The 21562-nt window shown below is 50.0% G+C and overlaps 1 protein-coding gene across 1 annotated transcript in view; it reads right to left on the reverse strand.

The window, feature by feature from the left end:
- Positions 1-21562, reverse strand: part of LOC130575891 (gamma-aminobutyric acid receptor subunit alpha-3-like) — a 67669-nt gene that overhangs the window by 10315 nt on the left and 35792 nt on the right. Inside the window, exons 4-7 of the mRNA XM_057370116.1 lie at positions 17543-17610; positions 13482-13702; positions 5247-5329; positions 1543-1686 (exon numbers count right to left, since the gene is read on the reverse strand). Of these exons, the coding sequence (XP_057226099.1) occupies positions 1543-1686; positions 5247-5329; positions 13482-13702; positions 17543-17610 (516 nt within the window). The remainder of the gene's footprint in view (positions 1-1542; positions 1687-5246; positions 5330-13481; positions 13703-17542; positions 17611-21562) is intronic.

The following is a 21562-nucleotide window of genomic DNA, read 5'->3' on the forward strand; positions in this document are numbered from 1 at the left end:
TGGGATGTCAGTAGGATGTCAGTGGGATTTCAGTGAGAAGGAGGGGTTCCCAGTTTTCAGTGGGTTTTCAGTGGGATTTCAGTGGGATTTCAGTGGGATTTCAGTGGGATTTCAGTGGGATTTCAGTGGGGTTTCAGTGGGAAGGAAGGGCACAGGGACGCAGCACTTGCAGCACTCCCTTGGCACTCGCAGCCACTGTGCTGTGCCAGGTGTGTGCCCCAGCAGGACCCAGGGCACTTTCACACCACATTTGGCCTTTCAAACCACTCCCCTGAGTCTTCTTTAATTCACTACAAAATGGGTGTGGSATAAAGGCAAATCAACCTGGCAATAAAATCTTCCCTGTTTTGCCTCAGGCACAAGGGCCCCCTGGGAGTCTCTCCTGACCCCACTCCCATCCCTTTCCTGCTTCAACCCAGGCACATACGCTGTGGGTAAATTCCCTTAAGCCTAGAGAGACCCTAACAGTGCTTTAATGGGATTTCAGGACACAGGAYTTTATTTTCTCTGACAATCCTGAAAATACCCCACCTTCCCTTGCTGTAACCATCTCAAAAATCCAGGCAAGTCGTGTTGTTAAAGGTGTGACCTGTGAACYRAAGARGCAGCTGTCCCTATTTTCCCTCAAYGTCYCATTCCTCCCCTGGAAGCTTTGGGTATTTTGTTGGATTACTGTGCCTTTATGTTGTGAGCGTGGCTCTGCTAAATCATTACAYACAGGAGCCTTTAGCAGCTTTCTTACCACTTCAGGTTATTCATCTGTACATTTTACTACAACTTAAGCAGAGAGATGGGCCAGATATTATGACATTTAGTTCCCTGGGCTCCCCACATTTCCCCAAGGGAGGTGAAATGAGTTGTTACAGACAGACACTATTAAAATCAAGTGCACCAGAGAGGAAATATCCTCAAATGAGAGAACTACTGGTGCATACAGAGGGAAAAAATAAAGGGGAAAAAAAAGAAATATGAGAGACACACATGAGATAACAGAAGCTATCGGTACCTGGATTCAGAGGGGAAGGGAGGAGCAGCAGATGGGAGAGAAAGATGATTAATATTGGTCATTAATCAGAGGAAACATTTGTTTGGGATAATCTTCTATTAGTTATGATAATATTTGTGCAAGCAGATGCAGYGAAAATCACACTGAACATTATGTTGCCTTCGCCTCCCCTGCCTGCAGCGCTTTCCTGAGGGCTTGGAAAGGAATCCAAGACAAATGAACCCACAGCACCACAAACCAGCTGGACAGCGCGGGGCAAATTTTCCACACAGCAGATCATTTTTAGATGCTTGAGATCAGTTCCTCTAAAGACTSTGGGCAATAAGGCTCTTTCAGTGGAAACCACAGAAAAATAAACTCTTTACTGCCTCTTGGTGACTGCTGGAGATGTCACCAGCCACATTCTCCTGGCTCAGGAAGCACTGTGGTCCTCGCTKCGCTGCCTCTACAATAATAATTCCAAATCGTGGCATTCCAAGCCCGTGGGTCCATCTCATCCAGGATGGGCTCAGCCCACAGCGTGGCCCCACAAATACCTGTGCTGGATCGAACCATCTCTGTCCCAACAACGTGGCCCAGCAGGTCGTACTGGTTYAGGCGAGATCCACCCTTGGCTACCTCCACGGATTTATCCTTGCCCAGGGTCCAGGTGTAGATCACCTCTGTCTTTGTGTAGGCATCTGCAGAGGAGGGAGAAGAACGAGGTCTGCGCTTCTGCCTGACCTAAAATATACCAAAATTAGCCTGTAGCCAAATTAATCTGTGCATCTCTCAGAGCCACATGGCTGAGCACAGCCAAGCATGGCCAGAGACCAAGGCAGATCAACAACTGTTAAATCAGACGAGCGGGAGCGAGCTGGGGTTTTTGGAAGGGAGCTGGAGAGGGGCAGGGCTCTGTCATKGAGAGGCAGGCTGTCCCTGTGACGTGCTGACTCTGCAGGGGCTGGCTCCAAGCAGGGACAACACAGCAGGGCATCCAGGCCAGCAGGATGCTGGGGCAGCAGGRCAGCCACAGCCCTGCCRTGCCAGGRACAGGGAAAGTCCTGCTGGCAGCAGCTGGCAACAATGGCTGGGTGCAAATAGGGCGAAATTTCAGCTTAAAAAGGCTTTACTCTCACTCAGAAGCAACCCTCTCCWAGGCTCTCTGATTTGGAGGTGGTGTCCTCTCCCACCTAAATCACTTTCCCTGCACGACCCTGTGTTTGTGGCCAAGCTCTATCCTCACAGCCAGTTCCCCTCTCACAGTGCTCACACACTCTTGGTTTTGTCAGTCCTACGGTTTCCCAGAAGCTGTGTCTCTCCAGATTCTGCTAGGAGCTACTTTTCCCCCTAATGCCCAAAATCCTTGCCCATAACAACCCTGCACCAGTTTTTTAAGCAAGAAAACAGTTCACTAAACCAGGCCTTCAGTTCATTTTTACCACCAGCTTCTCCTGTTAAGACACAAAGGAATTCTTTGGCTGGGGTCAGGTCGAGCAATGTGTCAGGTCCACTGGAGCAATGTCTCAGCTCCTGCTTTGTGCAAGAYTGTGCCCTGAGAAAACCACATTTCTGTGATCTTTTTAGAACAACAGAGTTATCCCTGCCCTGCAGGTTTTGGCAGACGTGTCAGATGTTAAGCAGGGGCTGTGCAAGCAGGGGGAGTGGTTCTGATGATCAGCCAAAGCTTCTCAGCGGGTCAGAGTGCTGCCTAAGCAGTCCCGATGCAGGCTGGCATCTCTCACCCCATGTGCAACACTCTGCTTTTCCAACCCCTCCTTCCAGCTCTCTGTGTGCTTCTGGAGCCCTCCATCCTCCTTCAGAGCTTCAAACAGCTCTGCCACTGCTCCTTCAGCTGGTGGGCAGCACCTCCTGCTCCWCACTCAGTGCATCCACTGCCCCTGTCAGCCCACGGAAGGAATTTGCCCACTGAAACTTGCCCAGTTTCATTGCCATCGTTCCTGGTAATTCAGCTGTGCCCATATCTGGCTGTCTGCGACAGAAGGGTATCTGATGTCACACAGGCACGGCATGGATGCTTGGAACACGTTTAATGCCAAGCAGCTGCTTTGGTTCTGCTCAATGCCTCGTTTGCAAAGCAAAATCCCATCCAAACAAGGACAGCTCGTGGTCATTTGGAGGAGCTGGTAAATTCAGCAGCAGTCTCAGACAGCTGCTCTACAAATGTCCTGTGATGGCTTAGAAACAGCTCTCTGCAGTGCACATTCCTCTTCAGGGGGCAGGGGACAGGCAAAGCCACCCCGTTCCTGGCAATTGGCCCGAGGGATGGTGCAGGGGGCAGCTGAAGCTCTCTGCAATGCCTGATGCYCTTCATCCCCTGATAATCCTGTGCTTTCCCTCTCGGGGGCTGCCATGGTGACCCACGGACAGAAGGCACTGAGGAGCCACTTGGCTTGTGGAGATTGGCAGAAAATGGTGTGTGAGGCAAACTCAGCATCCTTTGAGCAGTGTGTGTGTAGCACTGGCATTGTCCTTCTAATTGCTAACCTGACCCACTTTAAGCTCCTGGAAAATGAGCAGCTTCCAGCTGTCAATGGCTTTTCAGTGAAAACACTGGTTTAATCCCACTCCAGCACAGGAGAGGTGAGCTCAGATGCTGGATGGGTGCTTTAGAAAAAGTCACATTAATGTTAACCAGGGGCAGCTTTCTGAGCCGCTTGTCTCAAAACTCTCATAATTCAGAGGTCAAATCAGTAAAAAAAGAACCCCAAAGGGTGTTCCAGCAGAAATACACACATTAATCTCTTTTCCTCACCAAGAAACATTATAAGCAATTAGATGTGGAGTAATCTGCCTTCCTGCAAGTCTTGCAATAATCCCAGAGTTTAGGCCTGAGGTATGAGATTTTATATTCCTCCTCACAAGGTCAATTAACATTAATAATTCATCCTTCTCTGAGGCTTGCTATTTCACTGGCCTCACTGATGTCTTGTGGCGATGAGTTCTACATTTAATTAGGTGCTGCCTAAGAAATAGCTTTATTTCAGTAGTTCTGAATAATCCACTTTCACGGGTACAGTTTGTCATGAGGCASAGGAGCAGATGCACATGATAAACACGATTTCTTCTGCTGCCAATCAAACTTTTCAACTTTGTCCTCAGTTAGCTCCCCAATGGCCACAGGAAGGAAGTGTCGGTTTGGGGAGGTTGGGGTTTCTCTGGGGGTTACTGGTGTGAGGTGGGTAACTCTAATCTGACACAGACATAGACTTGGAGTGGTGCTCAGKTTGTTGGACCTGGAAAAGACCTCAGGCAGAACCAGACTAGGAAATTAATTTTCATATTCTGATGAACCAGGGTCTTGGGGTTTGGCTCCCACTCACTTTAGGAACAAAAGCAAACTAAATTTAACTTGCACACGGGACAGATAAGGGAACTTATACATGGAGCCTGAGCAGCTGCAAACCTGTGAAGCTGGGAGCTGCTTTGAACTCACTAGCAGCCTGCAAAACTTCCCTAAACCAGGACTCCTGGCTGCTGGGACGGAGATTCCCAAAGTTTCCAAGCCTTTCCCTTGAGGGCAGCCTGGCTGACAGACTGAAGAGGGACCAGGGGTTTGTAAGCTCTGCTGGAGCACACAGAGCCAGAGGAAGCAAATATTTCAGCCTGGCAGGGCAGGACACCAGCAGCAGCCACCACTGCTGTCCCAAATCTGTCTTCCCAGCATCCCCTTGTGACGAAGGAGAAGCATAACAGATTTGTAATCAAAGAATCACTAATGTTAGAAAAGACCTCTGAGATATTTACTGAGTCCGACCATTAACCCAGCACTGCCAAGCCCATSTCCCCAAGTGCCCAAACCACACATTTTTTAACACTTTGAGGGATGGTGATYCCACCACTTCCCTGAGCTGCCTGTTCCAATGCCTGAYCACCCTTCAAGTGAAGAAACTTTTCCTAATATCCAATCTAAACATCCCTTRGYACAACTTGGCCATTTCCTTTCGTCCTGTCCCTTGTTACMTGGGAGAAGAGACYRATCCCCACAGGKCCACTTTCTAAAYAAATTTACAGCAAACCCACAGGTGACTAAGCATGAACTGAGCACAGATTTGCTTGCTGCCCATTTCTGGTGATGGCAGGAACTGCACACATGARATACCAGAAAAAGTTTATGGTCACATTATGACAAGCAATAATGAATATCACAGTTAGTAAAACACCRTGTGACACCAGCCACACAARGRRKKSCCCYYARSCCTGTCCCCTCCTCCTTGCAGWGGCTGCTGGGGGTACTTACAGCTCCCGAATTTCAGGGGGCAGGCGTGCACGTCCATCGGGAAGTCCTCCAGGTGCATGGGGCACTCGGCGTGGATGGTCAGCCTGCAAGACAGAGCACAGGGCTGGCTCAGGGACAGCCTGGCCCTCCCTGCCCTGTGGCCATCAGCAGTGACAYCCTGAGGTGCTCACAGCCTCGGGGTCTCTGGGCAGAAGCCCCCACACTTGGAGAGAACAGCAGGAGCCTGGCAGCCTTTTCCACGGTAAGAACTGAACCTGCTGACTGAGTTAACCTTTACCCACTCAGTGCCATTGGAAAATCTGCCCAGAGCCCAGGATTCTGTTTGCTCTGTGCTGTGAATGGTGCCCCTCAATGCCTGGGGCTGGGGGATTCCTCATGGACCACGCTGGAAAAGCAGAGAGAAAGGGCTGCCAGGGGCTTCCAGGGAACAGATCCATCCCTCCTGGTGCTCTGGAAGGAGCTGGGGGCTGGCACACTGTCCAAAGCCAGCCAGGCCCATGGAGCCAGCAGGGCACAACACGTCCCAGTCCATGTGGGACACCTCATCCCTCCTCCCTCGCTGGCAGCACTGCAGGGATGCTGCAGGCACATTCTGGGGCTGCTTGGGCTGTGCAGGACAACCTGTGCTTCCCAAATCCACCAAATCCCGGCAGGACACCTCATCAGGAAGCAGCTCAGTGAGACAAGCACAGCCATAAAAGCAGTGTGCTGCAGAATATGGGGCCAGGAATAAAAGGATCCATTATAAAGRGCTCTAAAAAAGGGAGCTCGTGTTCCTTCCTGGAGTACTGCAAAGCGTGCAGACAGGGACAGGGAGCCAGAAGAAACAACTCCCAGGAGATGCCTAAAACAATCTTCTCTGAAAGAACCATTTGTAGGAGAAAAAAGGACCCACTTCTAATGGCTCAGCAAAACAGCAAAAAAACCACGGCAGGAGCAACACGTGGATGCAAAGGGCAACTGCACGGACTGAAGGTGGCTTGTGCAAAACTCAGGTCAAGAAGCTGCTATTGAGATATTTCCTTTCAGCTAGAAAAACGTTCAGCTATGTTATTCTTCACAGAAAATACTTAGGCTTAGTCAAATGCAAAATAAABCCTGAAAAAATAAAGGCTTTGGGTTTTGTTTGCTAAAAGCAAAGAATAAAGATTTTTTATAAAAAGGGGGAAATAAAAATAAAGGTTATTTCTTTCAGAAAGACAAGCCTTAAATTATTCTATTTAAAAACAAAAACAAAAAAAAAAAAAGAAAAAAGAAGAAAAGAGGACTGTTTTTTAAATTTGCTGTAATAAAATCAAAAAGAAACCCTTCACAAATTGTTGTAAAAACCCCGTGGGGGAAACAAAAGAAAAAAGGCTGGGAGGTGGCAGGCGATTCACAGCTGCAGTGACAGTGGCTGCAGTGACAGTGGCTGCAGTGACAGTGGCTGCAGTGACAGTGGGAGGGGACAGCCACACACGGAGGGACCGGGGAGCAAACCCTGCAGAGCCACAACTCCATCACCTGTGAGCTCTGTTCTGCCAGCTGAGGAAATGAACCCATGGATTTCAAAGCCACAGCCATTCTGCAGCTCCCAGAGGGGCTGGGGAATCTGGCAGCCCCACCGGAGAGAGCGGAGGAATTAAATTGAGAAGCAGAGGGGAAGAGCTGGAAGCTGCCAGAACTTTGCTGGGCAGAGCTGGGGGGCCAAAGCTCTCTGGAGCCCCTGCAGCACTCACAGCAGGGGTTAAAGCCCCAGCTCACCCAATCTTTGGGGACATCTGGCAATTCTGTGCACCAGAGACCAAGGACCTCGCCTACAGGGACAGTGCCAGTCCTTTCTGCATCCACACACACRGGAACACCCTGTGCTGGAACACAAGGATGCTGACTGTCCTGCTTGCTTCTCCTCTGCCCCAGCCTGGCTTTCTCAGCCAGGCCCAGAACCACTGTGGGGTCAAAGTCACTTTTGGGAGACAAACCCCTCCCTCTGGCTTGGGATCTCTTCTTCCCCATGTACTGAATGCACCTGTTTTACATGAAACAGAAGAAGACCTGATCTTCAGACTTCAGTCAAGGCTCATTGAGGATTGACAGTGATCCTGACAACCTACAAGCACATTGTTGCAATTATTTTCTCCTGGACACTCAAAGGCCACAATGAACAAATTGCTCATTTGCTCTGATGCCTCTCTTTTCCARCATGGATTTCAAGAAGCAGGTATGAAAACCTGGCAGCTTGGTGTGGACTTGACTGCCTCACTCCTCTTGTTCTGTTTCTCCTGTAATGTTCTCTTCAGCCAGCTCAAAATTCACTTGGGGACCTCATGGCTGGCAAGCTTGTCAAGAACATTCTCACACATCTYAGCATTCAATTCTTTCTGTGTCTTTTCCAGCTGCAATGGACTTTTTGCTTCCCATTTTGTCACTGTCACTTGTGTCAAGGAAACGTTGATGCATATCTCCCTCAGCAGCCCACACCAGAATCTTCCTTTTTATCTTCCTATTTTCCATCTGCTTCACTAATTGCTTTATTATTTCAAAAGGCTCTTTGCTGGGTGTTCCCAAAGTTGGCTCTTCCAAAGGACCTCACCTCTGACCAGTGCCTTCCTCCTGAAGCATCCTGATCTCACCCCAAAAAAACCCAGAAAAGTCTTTTCCATMCACTGTATGATCATCAGCCACTCTGAATAAGGCTGAATGACTCCAAGGACTGCAGATTGTGGGTTTTCTGGTTTTGTTCCATTTAGAGCAGCCAGGAAGAACTTCAGAGGGGACCAGGACAGCAGCAGAGACCGGCCCTGGCCCATCCTGCCCTCTCCAGGCCATGRCCAACAAGAGCATTGCCAAGGGAAGATCACTTTATATGGATGCTGGATGACTCGCTGTGAGTTTGGGAATGCAGCAGCTGCATTTTATATCTACAGCCTGTTTTACTGGCTGAGCCAAGCAAATAAAACAATAAATCCATCAACAAACCACTGCAAAATCTTCTACTTCTCCACCTACAACTGAAGGAGTTTTAAAAACTCCTGAAATTAAATTGAAAAAAAAAAAAAARAAAARAAAAGAAAAAGTTGTACCATTCCAGCAAGGTGAGTCTGGTTCAGCACTTCAGCAGGTTCACAGAGAACACGTGAAGGGAGCCAGCCTTGGGGCTGGAGGGGGAAGGAATGCAGGCACTGCCCTTCCCAGTGCCACCCTCACTGTGCCAGGGTGTGCTGCGATGTCCCCGTGATCTGAGTGTGGCAGCTGCTGCACCTTCCTGCCCACCCACCCCTCAGCCATGTCCCACTGCCCTCCTGCAGCCTCCCTGCACACCCCCATCTTTCAGAGCACTAATTAGAGGTAATTAGGTGAGCCATGGAATCAGTCACTGCTCAGGGGTGCCCACTCTCCCTTTCTGCCCCATGGCAGGGGAAGGAYTCCTCAGCCCCAGTGCTTTGCCCAGTGAAATGTCACAATGTCAAATGACAAGGAACATCTCTCCCTTCCCAGACAATTACCACTGCATCGGCAGCGTTTGGGTGAAAAGGTTTATGGCAGAAATTCCCATCTGTGCCCCTTATCCCACACAAGGGAGCTGATGGCCAGCGAGCTGCTGGGTTTTGCTTCATTGCTCCAGAGGCCTGTTCAAACCCAGGAGCCCTGAAATGTCCTCAGGAAGCCTGAGGAGCACAAAAAATCCAGCCAAGCTGCCAGAAACACATCACCCAGCAGCCATATCCTGCGGCTCATCTGTCCCAGGTGCTTGAGGTAACTTATGCAGAACTGTCTTGAAGCCAGACCCCAAACTCTTCCTGTTCTCTCTTCACTTTGCTGGCACAATGGCACCAAAAGTGGAACATCCAGAACAGAAAATGTGTTTTTTCCCCCTCTTTAAAGTCACGGGAAGTCTTTTGAACTGCGCCAACACAATGGCAAGGAGCGTGAATCAGGCTAAACATCCCTGTGCCAGGGCTGACGGGATAACAAACCTCTTCAGCTGCGTTCTCATGGTTACCAGGAGCTTAGCAAAGCCTTTGATGTGTCATTAGAGCCCCTGTCGTTACCTGCGTGCAGCTGCAGGATGAGCCAGGATCTCAGTCCAATTTCTGGGACGCAAATGTAATAATCCCTTGGTGTGTGAGCGGTACAAAAACATGACAGCACCCTGCACGGCAGGGCTGGCTCTGTTTGTGCCAGGGATACTGCTGGAGTTTTGTCCTGATTTCTTCTCCAGGAGGTTCATTAATAACCACAGTTGGGCTGAGCAGTGTTTACGGTTTAGGCTGTGGGAGAATCTAGGTTAGGTTTAATTGCCGGGGTTTGAGCTTGAAAGCCCAATTGCTTCTAGGATCCTTGTGCTGGATCTGGAAACACTGATTTCACTTTCCATCCTCCCCCAGCCCCTGGAGATTTCAGCCCATGATGGCAGAAATGCAGTGAGATAAGGTGTTCTCTGAAGATTTCTGCCTCCTGGGACAGTTTCCTTTCAAAAGTCTGCCTGCACAAAGCCAAGCCTGGAAAACAGATAATTTCTGGTTTTGGATCTATTCTGGCAGGGARAAGTTGGAGCAAATCTCTCCTCACCTTGTTGCCTGCTTGTGTTTTCATCAGCCAGCCTAGCTCTGCTCTGCCTGGATGTGTCTGGGATGTTTTTTAGGGTCAGCCCTGCTGTGGGACACAGCCAAACTGACCCAGCCTGCCCAGCAGAGCTGGTGCTGGGATGYCCCAGCTGCTGCTCCTGCAGAGAGGCTGAAATCCATCGTGTGGGAGAGAGGGTGCTGCAGAGCCTGGAGCAATCACAATTCCTGGGGGCTAAACCCCCCCAGCCAGTAGAGACAGCCCCAAGCCTTTGCTGAGGGAGAGATGCTGCAGCAAAGTGATTTGTGCTCTGTGATTCCAAAGGGCAGCACGGGAAGCTCCAACCCCTGAGCATGGCACTCCAGAGGGAATTGTGGGATTCCATGGTCCCTGTGGGTCTGCACGTGTCCTGTGCTCAGCTTCCCCTCCAAATTTATCTCTGCCTGACTCACCTAAGGGCTCACAGACCCCCTTTCCAAGGAAGGACTGCACGCTGTCTGCAGCAGCACAGGCTCACAAGGCAGAGTCCTTGGGCGTGCAGTGACTGTGTCAGCCTGACAGGTAAAGAAAACACCCTGCGAGTGCATCACTCGAGCACATATTGTCTGGGAACCAYTCTGACAACAACCACAAAGCCTCAACACGCCATTCTGACAGCCCTGTTAAGAGCACAAGAGCTTTTCAAAGCTTTGATTCACAAAGTCGAATCCCATCAGCACARCATTAGACTTTCACATTTTTTTCTATGCTCCAAGGCCAGGAAGAACCAGAACATCATCTGCGTGCCCCACACAGCTCGAGCCAGGGAGAACATCCTGAGATGGCTSCAGCAGCGGAGCTTTTGTCTCTTCCTTATGTAAATCCACGCACGATTCTCAGATTGCTGCACTCAGRTCTGACACCAGAGCTTTGAGACCATAGCTGGGCTTTTGTCAACTCCTTGGATCGTGTAGGAGCTCCACAAAAGGAAACTGCAGAGGCAGGGCTACATAAAACACCACATTCTTCACACCCTATAAGGCAGCCAGGGGAGCAGGGAAAATGCACAGGGATCAGAAATCGTGGGGAATGGAGAAATGCAGCTCAGAGCTGTGGTCACAAAGGTGRTTTTGTGTCCCAGGTGTCAGTGGTCAGGTCTGCACTGTGGTGTTGCACTGAGCCGTGAGGAGCCCGAGACGTGACTGAAGGAAAGCTCTGGATGCTCAGCTCCAGCAGCTCTGGGAGCTCAGGTCAGTGATAAAGAGGCTCTCTCCAGGAGCTATAAATATTGTCACACAGGTGTAATTTTGCTGGATGCATGTGTCAGCCTTGCTGTTCCACCAGAGCAAGTTCATCTGTAACTGTAAGCCTTGACTAAGAGGAGTTGGCTTTCCCAGCAGGATAAATAGCGAGAGACGTGGCTCTAATTGCACATCAGCAGAGCTGATCCCTCAAGGATATTGGCTGGGGCGAGGGAAAGGAGCAGGGTATTACAGGAGTCAAACTGCATGGAGAGGCACAGTCAGCTGAACCTGCAAGGGTCACCTGGGCAGTGCTGCCAGGCCACTGGAAATCTGGGGGAAATCTGGGGGAAATCCAGGGGAAATGCAAGCCCTCTCCACAGTAAGCAGGGCAGGGAGCACTCCTTTGGTGTTTGCACTTTGCTGGATGTCAGCTGTGTGAGTTTGGSTTCAAGGGGCTGCTCCTTCCTTTGAGAAGGCACATCCCTGGCCATGGGGGAGGGCAGCAAATGTGCCACTGGGATAGAAAACCAGAGACTCCCTCCAGCCCTGCCCTGGGAGCAGCTTTCAAAGCACTTACAATGRGAGGGGTAGATACCACCATCATCATCTGACAGGGGAACTGAGGTGCAGTGGCAAAGGCAGGGAGGATTTGGTGTCTTGAGGCACAGTCCTGGCCCTGCAGTCTGTGCCTGTGCACCCTCCTTGCCGAGACACCACTGAAAACAGAGCCTGTGTGTTCCTGAGCAGGCACAGGAGGGAGAAGGGCAACCATCAGACACACCAGGACAGACAACCCACCCTGGATGTGTTCAACTGCAGTCCCAGAGCAGCCCTGCTTTGTCCAGCACTGTGCTCATCTGGTCAGCTCCAACCAAGAACTGCTGCCCTGAGCCCTGTGGGCTTCACACACGGGGCAAAGGAAAGATTTCTGTGCACAACAGCTCCTGGTTCCATGGAACCACGCCAGAATGTCCCATCTTCAACCTCAGCCTCAGAGTGGGCTCTTCAACTCTCACAAAGCCTCAGAGATGTATTTAAGGGGGGCAGGAGCACATGTAAGGGGAGGCCCTTCATTCCCCAATTCTTCTGGAGACAGCTAAACTGAAGGATGGTTTCAATTTATTTTAAAAAATCCCAAGGCTCTCTTTTCTTCCAGAAGCTCATTCCCAAGAGCCTCATGATGCTGCTGCCATCCTGGCACCTGCCCAGCCCCGAATGGAAAAATAAATCCAATACTTTCTTAGTCACACAAAACTTGCTGAAGCTAATGGCTGTTTGCTGAATAAAGAAGTAGTGAAATGATATAAAAGCTCTGAAATTGAGTCTTTTTTTTTCTGCTGTCTTTTGCCAGCAGCTCCTGTAATACTTTACAGTCAGACAGTGATATGAACGGGGGGGAGTGTGATTTGTCTACTTGCAGGTCAGAGAGCTGGGAGAGAACGGAGCCCTTGAGTCAAGTTGGGCTTTTCCCTTCATTTACCCCATCTGCCTTAATGTGAGAGCACTGATGTGTGGAGACCCAAACCCCCAGGGCACTGGCAGGATTAGCTCATATTTGAGAACTGCTGCACAAAAGCAAAGCATTGTTTATCAATGTAGGCTGTAAAACTTGCTGACACTGTGTACATTCGCAGCCAGTCTAACTATGAAGAGATGAAATTCTGCCTGGTCCTCAAAAACAGAGGTGAAAGTGCAACATCTCAGCACAGAATCCACAATGAAGCTTGTTATTAGTCAGGATTGGCTTGAAGGTGGAGACAGAGAAAGTAATTTTTTAAAACGAAGATTTGTACCTTCCCAAAACTGACTCAATGCCTTTCTTGTGTATTTATCAGCAGCTTGTTGTTTCATTTATAACCTGTGGCTCCTGCAAACCCGGCTTCTCCAAATCACAGTTTTTAATTAGCTGTTTGCTGGGTTTTTTCCCTAATGATGTGCATTGATCAYATTGATTGGGATTTTTTGATTGCACAAAGTAGGAAAAAACAACCCCATTGTTGTCACAAGCAAGCTTGGTCTCATTAGATGTGTGAAATGGTTCTGCTCTAACATGCTGAACAAATTTAGAACTATTCTCAAGCTGCTGGAGAATAAAAAATTCCCCCATCTTAATGTCCCCCTACCGATACTGGGTACCTGATTCATATCCCATCACGGGCCAGGAAGAAAATTAAGCCAGGTGGCGCATCAACCTCACAAACTATAGATCCCAACACTTCTACCTCGTCTCATAACAACAAAAAAACAATGTGAAAGATGAGGAAAATTCTACCTCTGAAAATGTGCCCAGCTGAGGATCAGTGATGGTACACAGGCAGGAAACAAGGAGAGCAGGAGAAGCAGCAGGGTAGGAGTAAAGTCTGCTAACAGAGCTAGTGGGAGTCTGCATAAAGCTGCTGTGATGTACCCTGGGGTCCCTGTGTGTACAGAGGGACCTGGAATTGCCTGGAAGCAGACACAGGCTCACCTCATGGTGTAGAGCAGGGTGCCATTGTCCACCAGGCGCAGCAGCTTGTTGGGGGTCGTCATGTTGTGGGCAACAGACTTCTTGCCGTTGTGGAAGAAGGTGTCAGGGGTCCAGATCTTACTGGCCAGCAGGTTGTTCAGGGGCAGGATCTTCATGGGACCGTCAAACTTGAGCCTTTCATCCCTCCAGGACTGCCGGAAAAAGACGTCRATGGTGTATTCCTTAGGGGAGAGAGGAGAGAAAAATGAGCTGTGCTTGGCTCAGCTCTTCACTGCAAATGAGGGGATTCGAGAAGCGGCGCCCACAGTCATACAGAAAACTGGGTTTTGGCACACCTTGGGTGCAACAAGAAGCAGGGATTAACAGCAGATGGGATTCACCACATTTTGGGTAATGACTTACCTGTGATGCCAAAATTGGCATGYCAGTGTTTCTGAGCACTGCAGAGAAGCTGCAGCACAGCCTACAGTGGCCAGGGCTGGGGTAGCCCTGCTGCACCACCACCTTTATCCGGATGTTTCAGGGCAGGAAGGCCATTATGTGCAGCTACACAGGCATTTTAGAAGGCAAAAATAAAGATCCTGGAGATGGAATCTGGCCAGGATGCTGGTAATTATATCCCTGCTCATAAAAAAAAAAAAAAAAAAAAAAAAAAAAAAAAAAAGAAATAAACTTGCATGACATTGTCTTAATGTTATTTTGTTCCCCAGGCCACCTTTAGAAAATCATGGAATCGAGGACTTCACAGACTTGCATTACAAGATCCTGTGACTTTCTTTTGTCTTTTTTTTTGCCTTATTTCCGTTTTTTTCCCTCTTTTTTTTTTAAATTCTTTTTTTATTTCTTTCTGCTAGTACAGAAACCCATTTCTTAGGCCAAATTCCAGCTGGGGCAGTTAGGAGTCACCTCTTTGAAACCCCTGTGGCCAGGGCCAGCTCCTTGCTCGGTGCACAGAGCCCCAGAAACCACCTGGGCAAGCAGCGAAGCCACCATGGCTCTGTGGCCACCCTGGATTTTGGAAACAAAATCCAACCACCCTGCCCAGTGTCCCCTGTGCCCTGYGCCACCCCTGTCCTCCGAGGGCTCACCTCACCTGAGCTCATGCCTTCAGCCCCTCAGCACCAGCTGCACCCCAGTTAATCCCTTTCACACACTCCTCTTGCTAGTGAAGCCTTTCATTGCATCTCTTTAAGGGAGAAACAGGGTTTTTGGAAAACCTGTCTGTCCCAACTGTCCTTCCTCCCCCTGCTGCTGCAGGCTCGTGGTCTTTATTTATGTGCTCCTGGAGGCCGCAGGACCGACTCAACTCATCATTGTGAGTGATTTCTTTCCTGCAGCACTTCTTAGCAGCGTTTAAAAACTGCTGTGCGTTGCTCTCCTACAGGACAGAGAGATTCCTACAGGTTTTGCAGCAGATGGCAGCTGAATTAAAGCATCTTGGTAAATAAATCCATCCCTGCTCCCCGGCCACAGAGCCACCCCTGCTCAAATAAGTACTTCTGGAGCCCGGATGAGGGAAGGAAAAAAGAAATTCTGCATTCCCATGGGCTCTGCCCTGTAGAAGGTATTTTGCCCCTTCATGGAAGCAATCTTTAATTCGTGGTTTTAAGCTCTGTAAAGGGATAAACCCAAAGAAATGAGCCTGTGTGCAGTCCCAGGAGGTTTGGGAAAAGTCCTTATCAGGAGAAGAGCTCTCTCACTCAGAACTCCCTGTTCCTATTAAAAAAAGTGCCAGACAAAGAACAAAAACATTTTTAACGACTTCCAAAGGCCTCCTTTTCTTCTTTAATGCTTAGGAATCACTCCTGAAGAAAAGGGAAATCATGTTCAGAATCTTCCTCTCTCTTCTGTGCTTCTTTCCATAAAAGCATMGTTCCCAATTCGCCCCTTCCAAGGAGCACACTTAGTTCTGTGTTCTGCTCTTCTCTGCCTACAGAAGTGACTGAAAACATCAAGAGTGACTCTGTCCTCAGAGTCCACCCACGAAACAAAAAAATTTCCTTCAGTTTTAGTTTTCCTTTGTACAACTTCCCTGGGACTGAGGCAAAGYTGCACGAGCTCAGTACCGAAGATTTGGGCGCGTGTCAGGTGCGGTCGGGCTCTGCTTTCTGAACARAAGGGAGATGAGGAGTCCCTCGGAGCCTCTCAGCAAGAAGGTCTCCACATCCTCCTCCTCTCCTCCTCCACGCTTGGTAAGCAGCTGCTGTGCTCCACTCCCCACGGCAGCTCTGCCTCTCCTCTCCTCCATCACCATAATTACAGTTCTGTCTGTGCTGGGATGCGCCCCAGCCGCTCCTGGGGCACGAGCGAGGGCTGTGGGAGGACTGGGAGCACGGCACCAGGCAGATGCCAGCGGGGAAAGAGGGACTCCCCTGCTCCCAGGTGAAAGCAAGCACCAGGGCAGGCTCTCCCCACGCTTCCCCGGGAGATGGGGTTCTTCTCCCTCACGTTTTAGCGGCAGAGCTAAAACGCATTCGCCACGCATTTGTAAAATACACGGAACCGAAGCACGCGGAGGGGAGATAATTTATTATTCTTTAACTGTCTCACTAATTTTAAATTCATTTTGTCAAATCACATTGCAGAGAATACCTTCCTCTTTTCAATAGTTCATATTTTTTCTTCACAGTTCATTATACACACTCCCTTAATCAAATATGCTCCACCTTGGAAGTAATTATCAGATACTCCCCAAGGGCTACGATTGCTGAATATATTATGGGTCTCTGCTGCRGTAGGAGAGCAGGAGAGACAGAAARAGAGAGAAGGAGAACTCAGAGGAGGTTCATAATCTTGATTACACTGACACCAAGTTAACTTCCTACCCTGGAGGGAGTGGTCTTCCCAAAGCAATGTGGGCTTGAGTGATGGAGCAAGGACCTCTCTGGGAAACGCAGAGATCTTATCCACCCCCAACTCCTCTGCTTGCCAGCACAGGATTGGTGTGGGACAGCTGCAGAGATGTTCAGGCCATGCCAGCCTGGGAAATTCACACACAGAATCACAGAATGAACCCGGCTGGARGAGACCTTCAAGATCATCAAGTCCAGCCCATKGCCCAACCCCTCCTCATCACCCARAGCAGGGCACTGAGTGCCACACCCAGTCTGTTTGTRAACATCTCCAGGAGCAGTGATTCCATCAYCTCCCTKGSMRRSMATTSCAGTGTGTGATCACCTTTAYAGTGAAGAAGTTTTTTCTGCYATYCAACCTAAACTTCCCTTGGCACAGCCTAAGGCTGTGTCCTCTCGTTCTGTTGGTTGTTGCCWGGGACAAGAGACTGACCCCCACCTGACCACAAGCACCCTTCAGGCAGTTGTAGAGARTGATAATTAACCCCTTGCAGCTCTGGAGGGGCTGTGAGAGCCACAGGACACTGCTCCAGCCTGGCCTAGCCAGGGACAACCTGCTCCCTCTCCCAAAATGAGTTCCCTCCTGGGCTATGCCAGCAGAAGGTCACCTCCGGTGCTGGATATGCAGGAGGGTGTCAGAATGCACAACTGTCCTCACATGGCATCCCTGAACTGCTGAGCAGCCACCCACAGCCAGCCCTGCTCTGGGTGCGTGWGGAACACGAGCTGCAAGAAATGCTGTTGAGAAACCTCACTATTAATTRTGCTCCACAGTCCTGTTTTAATTAGAAGACAAACTGTTGTGGGAATACAAGCCTAAATTCAGACCTCAGGCCTTTTCGTTAATAATCTTCCCCGAACATGTCAAAATAGTGCAATCAGTTCATGCTTTTTTTTCTGTTTTCTCTATAGCCTCCCTTGTGGTTCAGGCACTAAGGGTGGTTTGATGGTGAATCATTCTCTGTTGACCCTGCCAGACCAGATTCTGGCATCCTCCCTCTTCCCAGGGAGCACCTTCCTTCCTCCAGTAATCAACTGGTTTCCAGAATGTGCCTGAGAAACACTCCCTGTCTACCCCTGGCACAGCKACCACCAGCTCTTGTCACTTTGGAAAAACCTGCTTTTGTCCACGTTGTCCCGGGACAAGGGTGGGACACACCCAGAGCAGCTGAGGAGCAGCCATCCCATCCCTCCCCATCGGGCACCTACCATGTCTGTGTCCGAGACAGGGCCGAAACTCGTCACGTAAATGTCTGTCTTGACTTCGGTTACACTGTCTGGGACAAAAAGAAAAAAAGGGAAAAAAAAAGGGAAGAAAAAAAAGCAATTAGAGAGCAGAATTTCGTTGTGCAGGGGAAGGGTTTGAGGTTTGTTATATGGTGTTCATTCCTGCTCTGCTGAACCCGCAGCACCGTGCTCTGTGCCCCAAACAACGGCTGATTTTATCACTCGTAATTGGGCACATTCATCTCCAGTGCAGCTCTGCTGCTTCCCACGCTTCCACCGAGGACAAATCTGTCCCACACRGCCAGACAATGCATATTTACAGAGTCTGTGCGGCTGCACGATCCACACCCCGGCRCAGATCCACATGTTTTCAATGCAGAGGTAAGCCCCGATGCTTTGAAACTCCTTTTTAATCTGAAATCCCTTTGTGTCTCCCCGCCAGATAAACAGCCTAGCGATGTTCCAGCGGTTTTAGGAAACCCTGGGTTTGTTACAGCTTCAGGCTTATCTGTATGTAAAAAGAATCAATATTCTGATTGCCTTTTACTGCCACTGTGCTCGCTGCTCTTCTAAGTGCTCACTCTCACCGAGCTGCTGCTCGCCCACATCACGTGCATCCCGGGCTGAGATTCCCTCATGGATGCTGAGCAGCAGCTTCACAGCCCCTGCAGAGCCCTGCTCCATGCCCAGCTGCCAGAACCAGGGGCAATTTTAACCCATGCCTTCAGATAATCCGAGTGCTTTGCAGAACACRGCCAGCAGCACGTGCTGAACAGCCCACAGAGCTCTCCTTCTTCGATCCTGGCRCATTTCCTAATTGACACCTCCGCTGCCATCCCACTTTGCGGGGAAATCAAGGCACGGTGATTTCCCAGATTTACAGTCCTGTGCTCTGCCCACTGGGCTGTGCTCAAAACGTGATGGATGAGCTGCCTCGAGTTCAGCACTCGGTTTCCATAAATCCTCCCCACTTTAGGGACAGATCATGCTGYTGTATGGCATTAGCTGGCTCCGAGCTGCTCTCCTAATGAAAGAGCCAATTTAAAGCTGCAAAGCAGAGTTCATGTTTTATGCACAGTAACCCCTTTTGGCCACTGCACCAGCTTTGCAATAGCCTGGATGGCCCATTGTTTAATTTCCTTATGGAAATCCTTCTGTCCCCTGGGAGTTATTTTGCAGTACTATAAAGCTTAGGTTTGTGCTTCAAAGTTTTACATCCCAAAATAAGATAATGCATTCTGGCAGGGTTTTCTCCTTAATGGCTAAAATATACGTATAACATGTCTTTGGTTATTATGGCTGAGAAGCTTTTGATGCAGCCCGTGGCTGATATCATTGTGCTATATAAGTAACCCTTGATCTTGTCTTGATGCGATAAAAAGAAGGTTAAAGAGAAATATGCATGCGGTACACTTTGTGAAACACCCAGAAGTCAAAACAAAACGAGCCACTTCTGTGAGACTGAAACATTYTGGGTATTCTGTGTCTCCCTCAAAYGAGTCCCCAGATGAGGCACACAGCACAGAACGTTTAGCGATGCGAGGCTCTCTCCGCTACCCCATGCGGCGAGAGAAAGCTAATTATGTCTTAGAGGAAACACAGAACTCGCCTTCCCCTCCCCTCCTCCCTCCCTGGCATTCAGTTTGTAGCCATGGCCAGCAGGTCAGGAGCTGTGGCCACCCACAGCCAGGGAAAGCAGTCCTTGGCAGGGGCAGGATGGGCTGTGCCCCGCACCTGAGGGACAGGAGGTGGTGGAAGGCTCTGTGCTTTACACTGTGCTCTGCTGGTCCGAGCACAGGGGAGGGAATTCAGGGAGTCAGCAGGTGACAAAAAGGCAGAACTAGTTTTGGACACCTTTTGATATGATCCCGCAACCCTTACATGAGCCTTTATGTCACAGAGCTCCAGAGACCCTGACCCTCCAATCTGCTGGTAAATCCAATCAAAGATAACGGCATTAGGAAACTCCAATAATCTATTCAAAACTTGTTAATATGAATAATTAATTACAACCCARTTTCTGTATCCCCCTGRCCAGGCCATGCAGCAGAGAAGGGAYGAGCTGGGGCTCCATCGCTGGCTCACCCATGTCCCTCAGCACAAGCAGCAAAAGGACCTGCTCTGCACCTCTCATGGCAAAAGCCAGACTGAACCCTCCCTGTTAATGTGTGCTCCTAAGGGTGGGATTTGGCTGGGATCTGGAGGGATTTCTGAAATTAAATCATTGCTACGCAAGCAGGGATTTCAGCAGAGCTGGGAAATCCAGAGATAAGTCAAACAGCAGCAGAAGAGAGCAAGCTCCAGCCTCGGAGATTGGCTTCCTTTGTGATCCCGCAGCCCAGGAGCACTGGCACTGCTGCCAGAGTTACTGGCTCTGCGAGACCTCCTCCTGCAGAGCAATCAGGAGCTGCCCAGGCAGCCTCCCTCCCCTCTCCTTACCCTCACCCTGAGCTATCCACCCTGAGCATGAACGACAAGAAATGGGTCTACTTTTTCAGCAAGAGAAAGCTGAGAGAAKAGCATCTATTGCCTCTGCTGAGAGACGTTGCAAGGAAATTCTTATCTCCTGCTCAATCCACAGACTTGCTCAAAACTGTAGCTTGGCTGTCTTGCCCAGTTCTCCCCAAAGATTTAAYAATTAAGGACAGTATAGGGGGTTAGGCACTTTCCCTAGAACTGCTGCAGAACACTAAATGGCATTTTTCATTTCCTAGCATCAGCCTTCCCTGTAATTCAATTTTTTTCCAGGCACGAGTTGAGCCTTCAAACCTGCTGGGGCAGCAGGTGGCTGCTGCCAGTCCTGTTTATAACCAGGGAAACAAAAATGCGAGGTTTTTGCAAAAAAAAAAAAAACAAAAACAAAAACCAAAAATGGGTTTTGGGAGGAAGCTGAAGCAGAGCAAGGAGTAGAGCCCAGCTCTGGCTGCCCTAAGGAATGGCACACCACTGCCCAGCAGAGCCCTGGGTGGGCTGCACAAGCCCCTCCAGACACCCTGCCGAGCTAGCTGGGGACCAGGAAAGCAAAAAAAAAAAAAAAAAAACCCACCAGAGACAACATGAAACTGGAAGAGCAAGAGATTTTCGGGTTCAGCATTTGAACATGGGCAGAATTTAGAGATCCACGTGGCATGCCATGTTCCCAAGCCATTTGTTTGAGGCTGATTTTCTTGTCTGAGGGCTTTGCCCGTTTACAGGCTCAGGTTGTTCCCAAGCTTCGGCACAACCATGTTTCTAGAAACAGTTTGTAGCATCAGTGTGACCAGAACAAGGTGCTGCAGGTCAGCCAGGKCTGCCCCTTCTCCCATGGGGTACAGAGCCCACCCCTGCCCGCCAGGCCACGCTGCCTTAGTCCCACCTGTAGGAATCCCCCACAGCTGGGCACATCTGCATTGCAAATGGCAAACAAAACACCCCTTCCCACAGCGTTACCATGGCACTTCCTACACCTGCCCGCTTTTGAAGAGCTGCCCCTCTCCTCCAGGAATCTCGATGCTTGTTTACACCGTAATTCCCCCTCCCAGCCCTGGGGCAGGGCAAGCCCCAGCCCCAGCCCCCAGCCCCACACCAGCAGGGTCTGTCGCTCACCCGGCTGTGCACAAGGTGTAAATCAGCAGCAGCTCTTGCTGAGGTGCTCCCCATTTCCCTGTGCTCCCATCCGAGCCCCGGCCCCAGGCAGACACCCCCTTTTTCCTTCAATCCCCCCCTCCCAGCGCTCGTGACTCCGCGGGCCCGGGAGGAGATAGCTATTATTTACAAAATGACGGAGTGCTATTTTTACTCGCTTCTTGGAAGCACCGGGAGCAGCGGCAGAGCTGGAATACAAATTACACCGCCTCGCTGCCTCTCCCCTCCCCGCATCCCGCCAGGGGGGCACGGGGGGCTGAGCGGGCTCCTGTTWAACCTCCCCCCGCACTCATCCAGCGCTGTTTGTTTAAGAACCGCGCCGCAATCCCGGCGGCTCGGCCGGCTGCGGAGGAGCGGGGCTGCGCGGAGCGGGGTGCC

This window comes from Malurus melanocephalus, unplaced genomic scaffold (assembly GCF_030028575.1).
Source record: "Malurus melanocephalus ecotype Western Australia unplaced genomic scaffold, MMel_1.1 scaffold_120, whole genome shotgun sequence".
Classification (NCBI taxonomy): Eukaryota; Metazoa; Chordata; class Aves; order Passeriformes; family Maluridae; genus Malurus; species Malurus melanocephalus.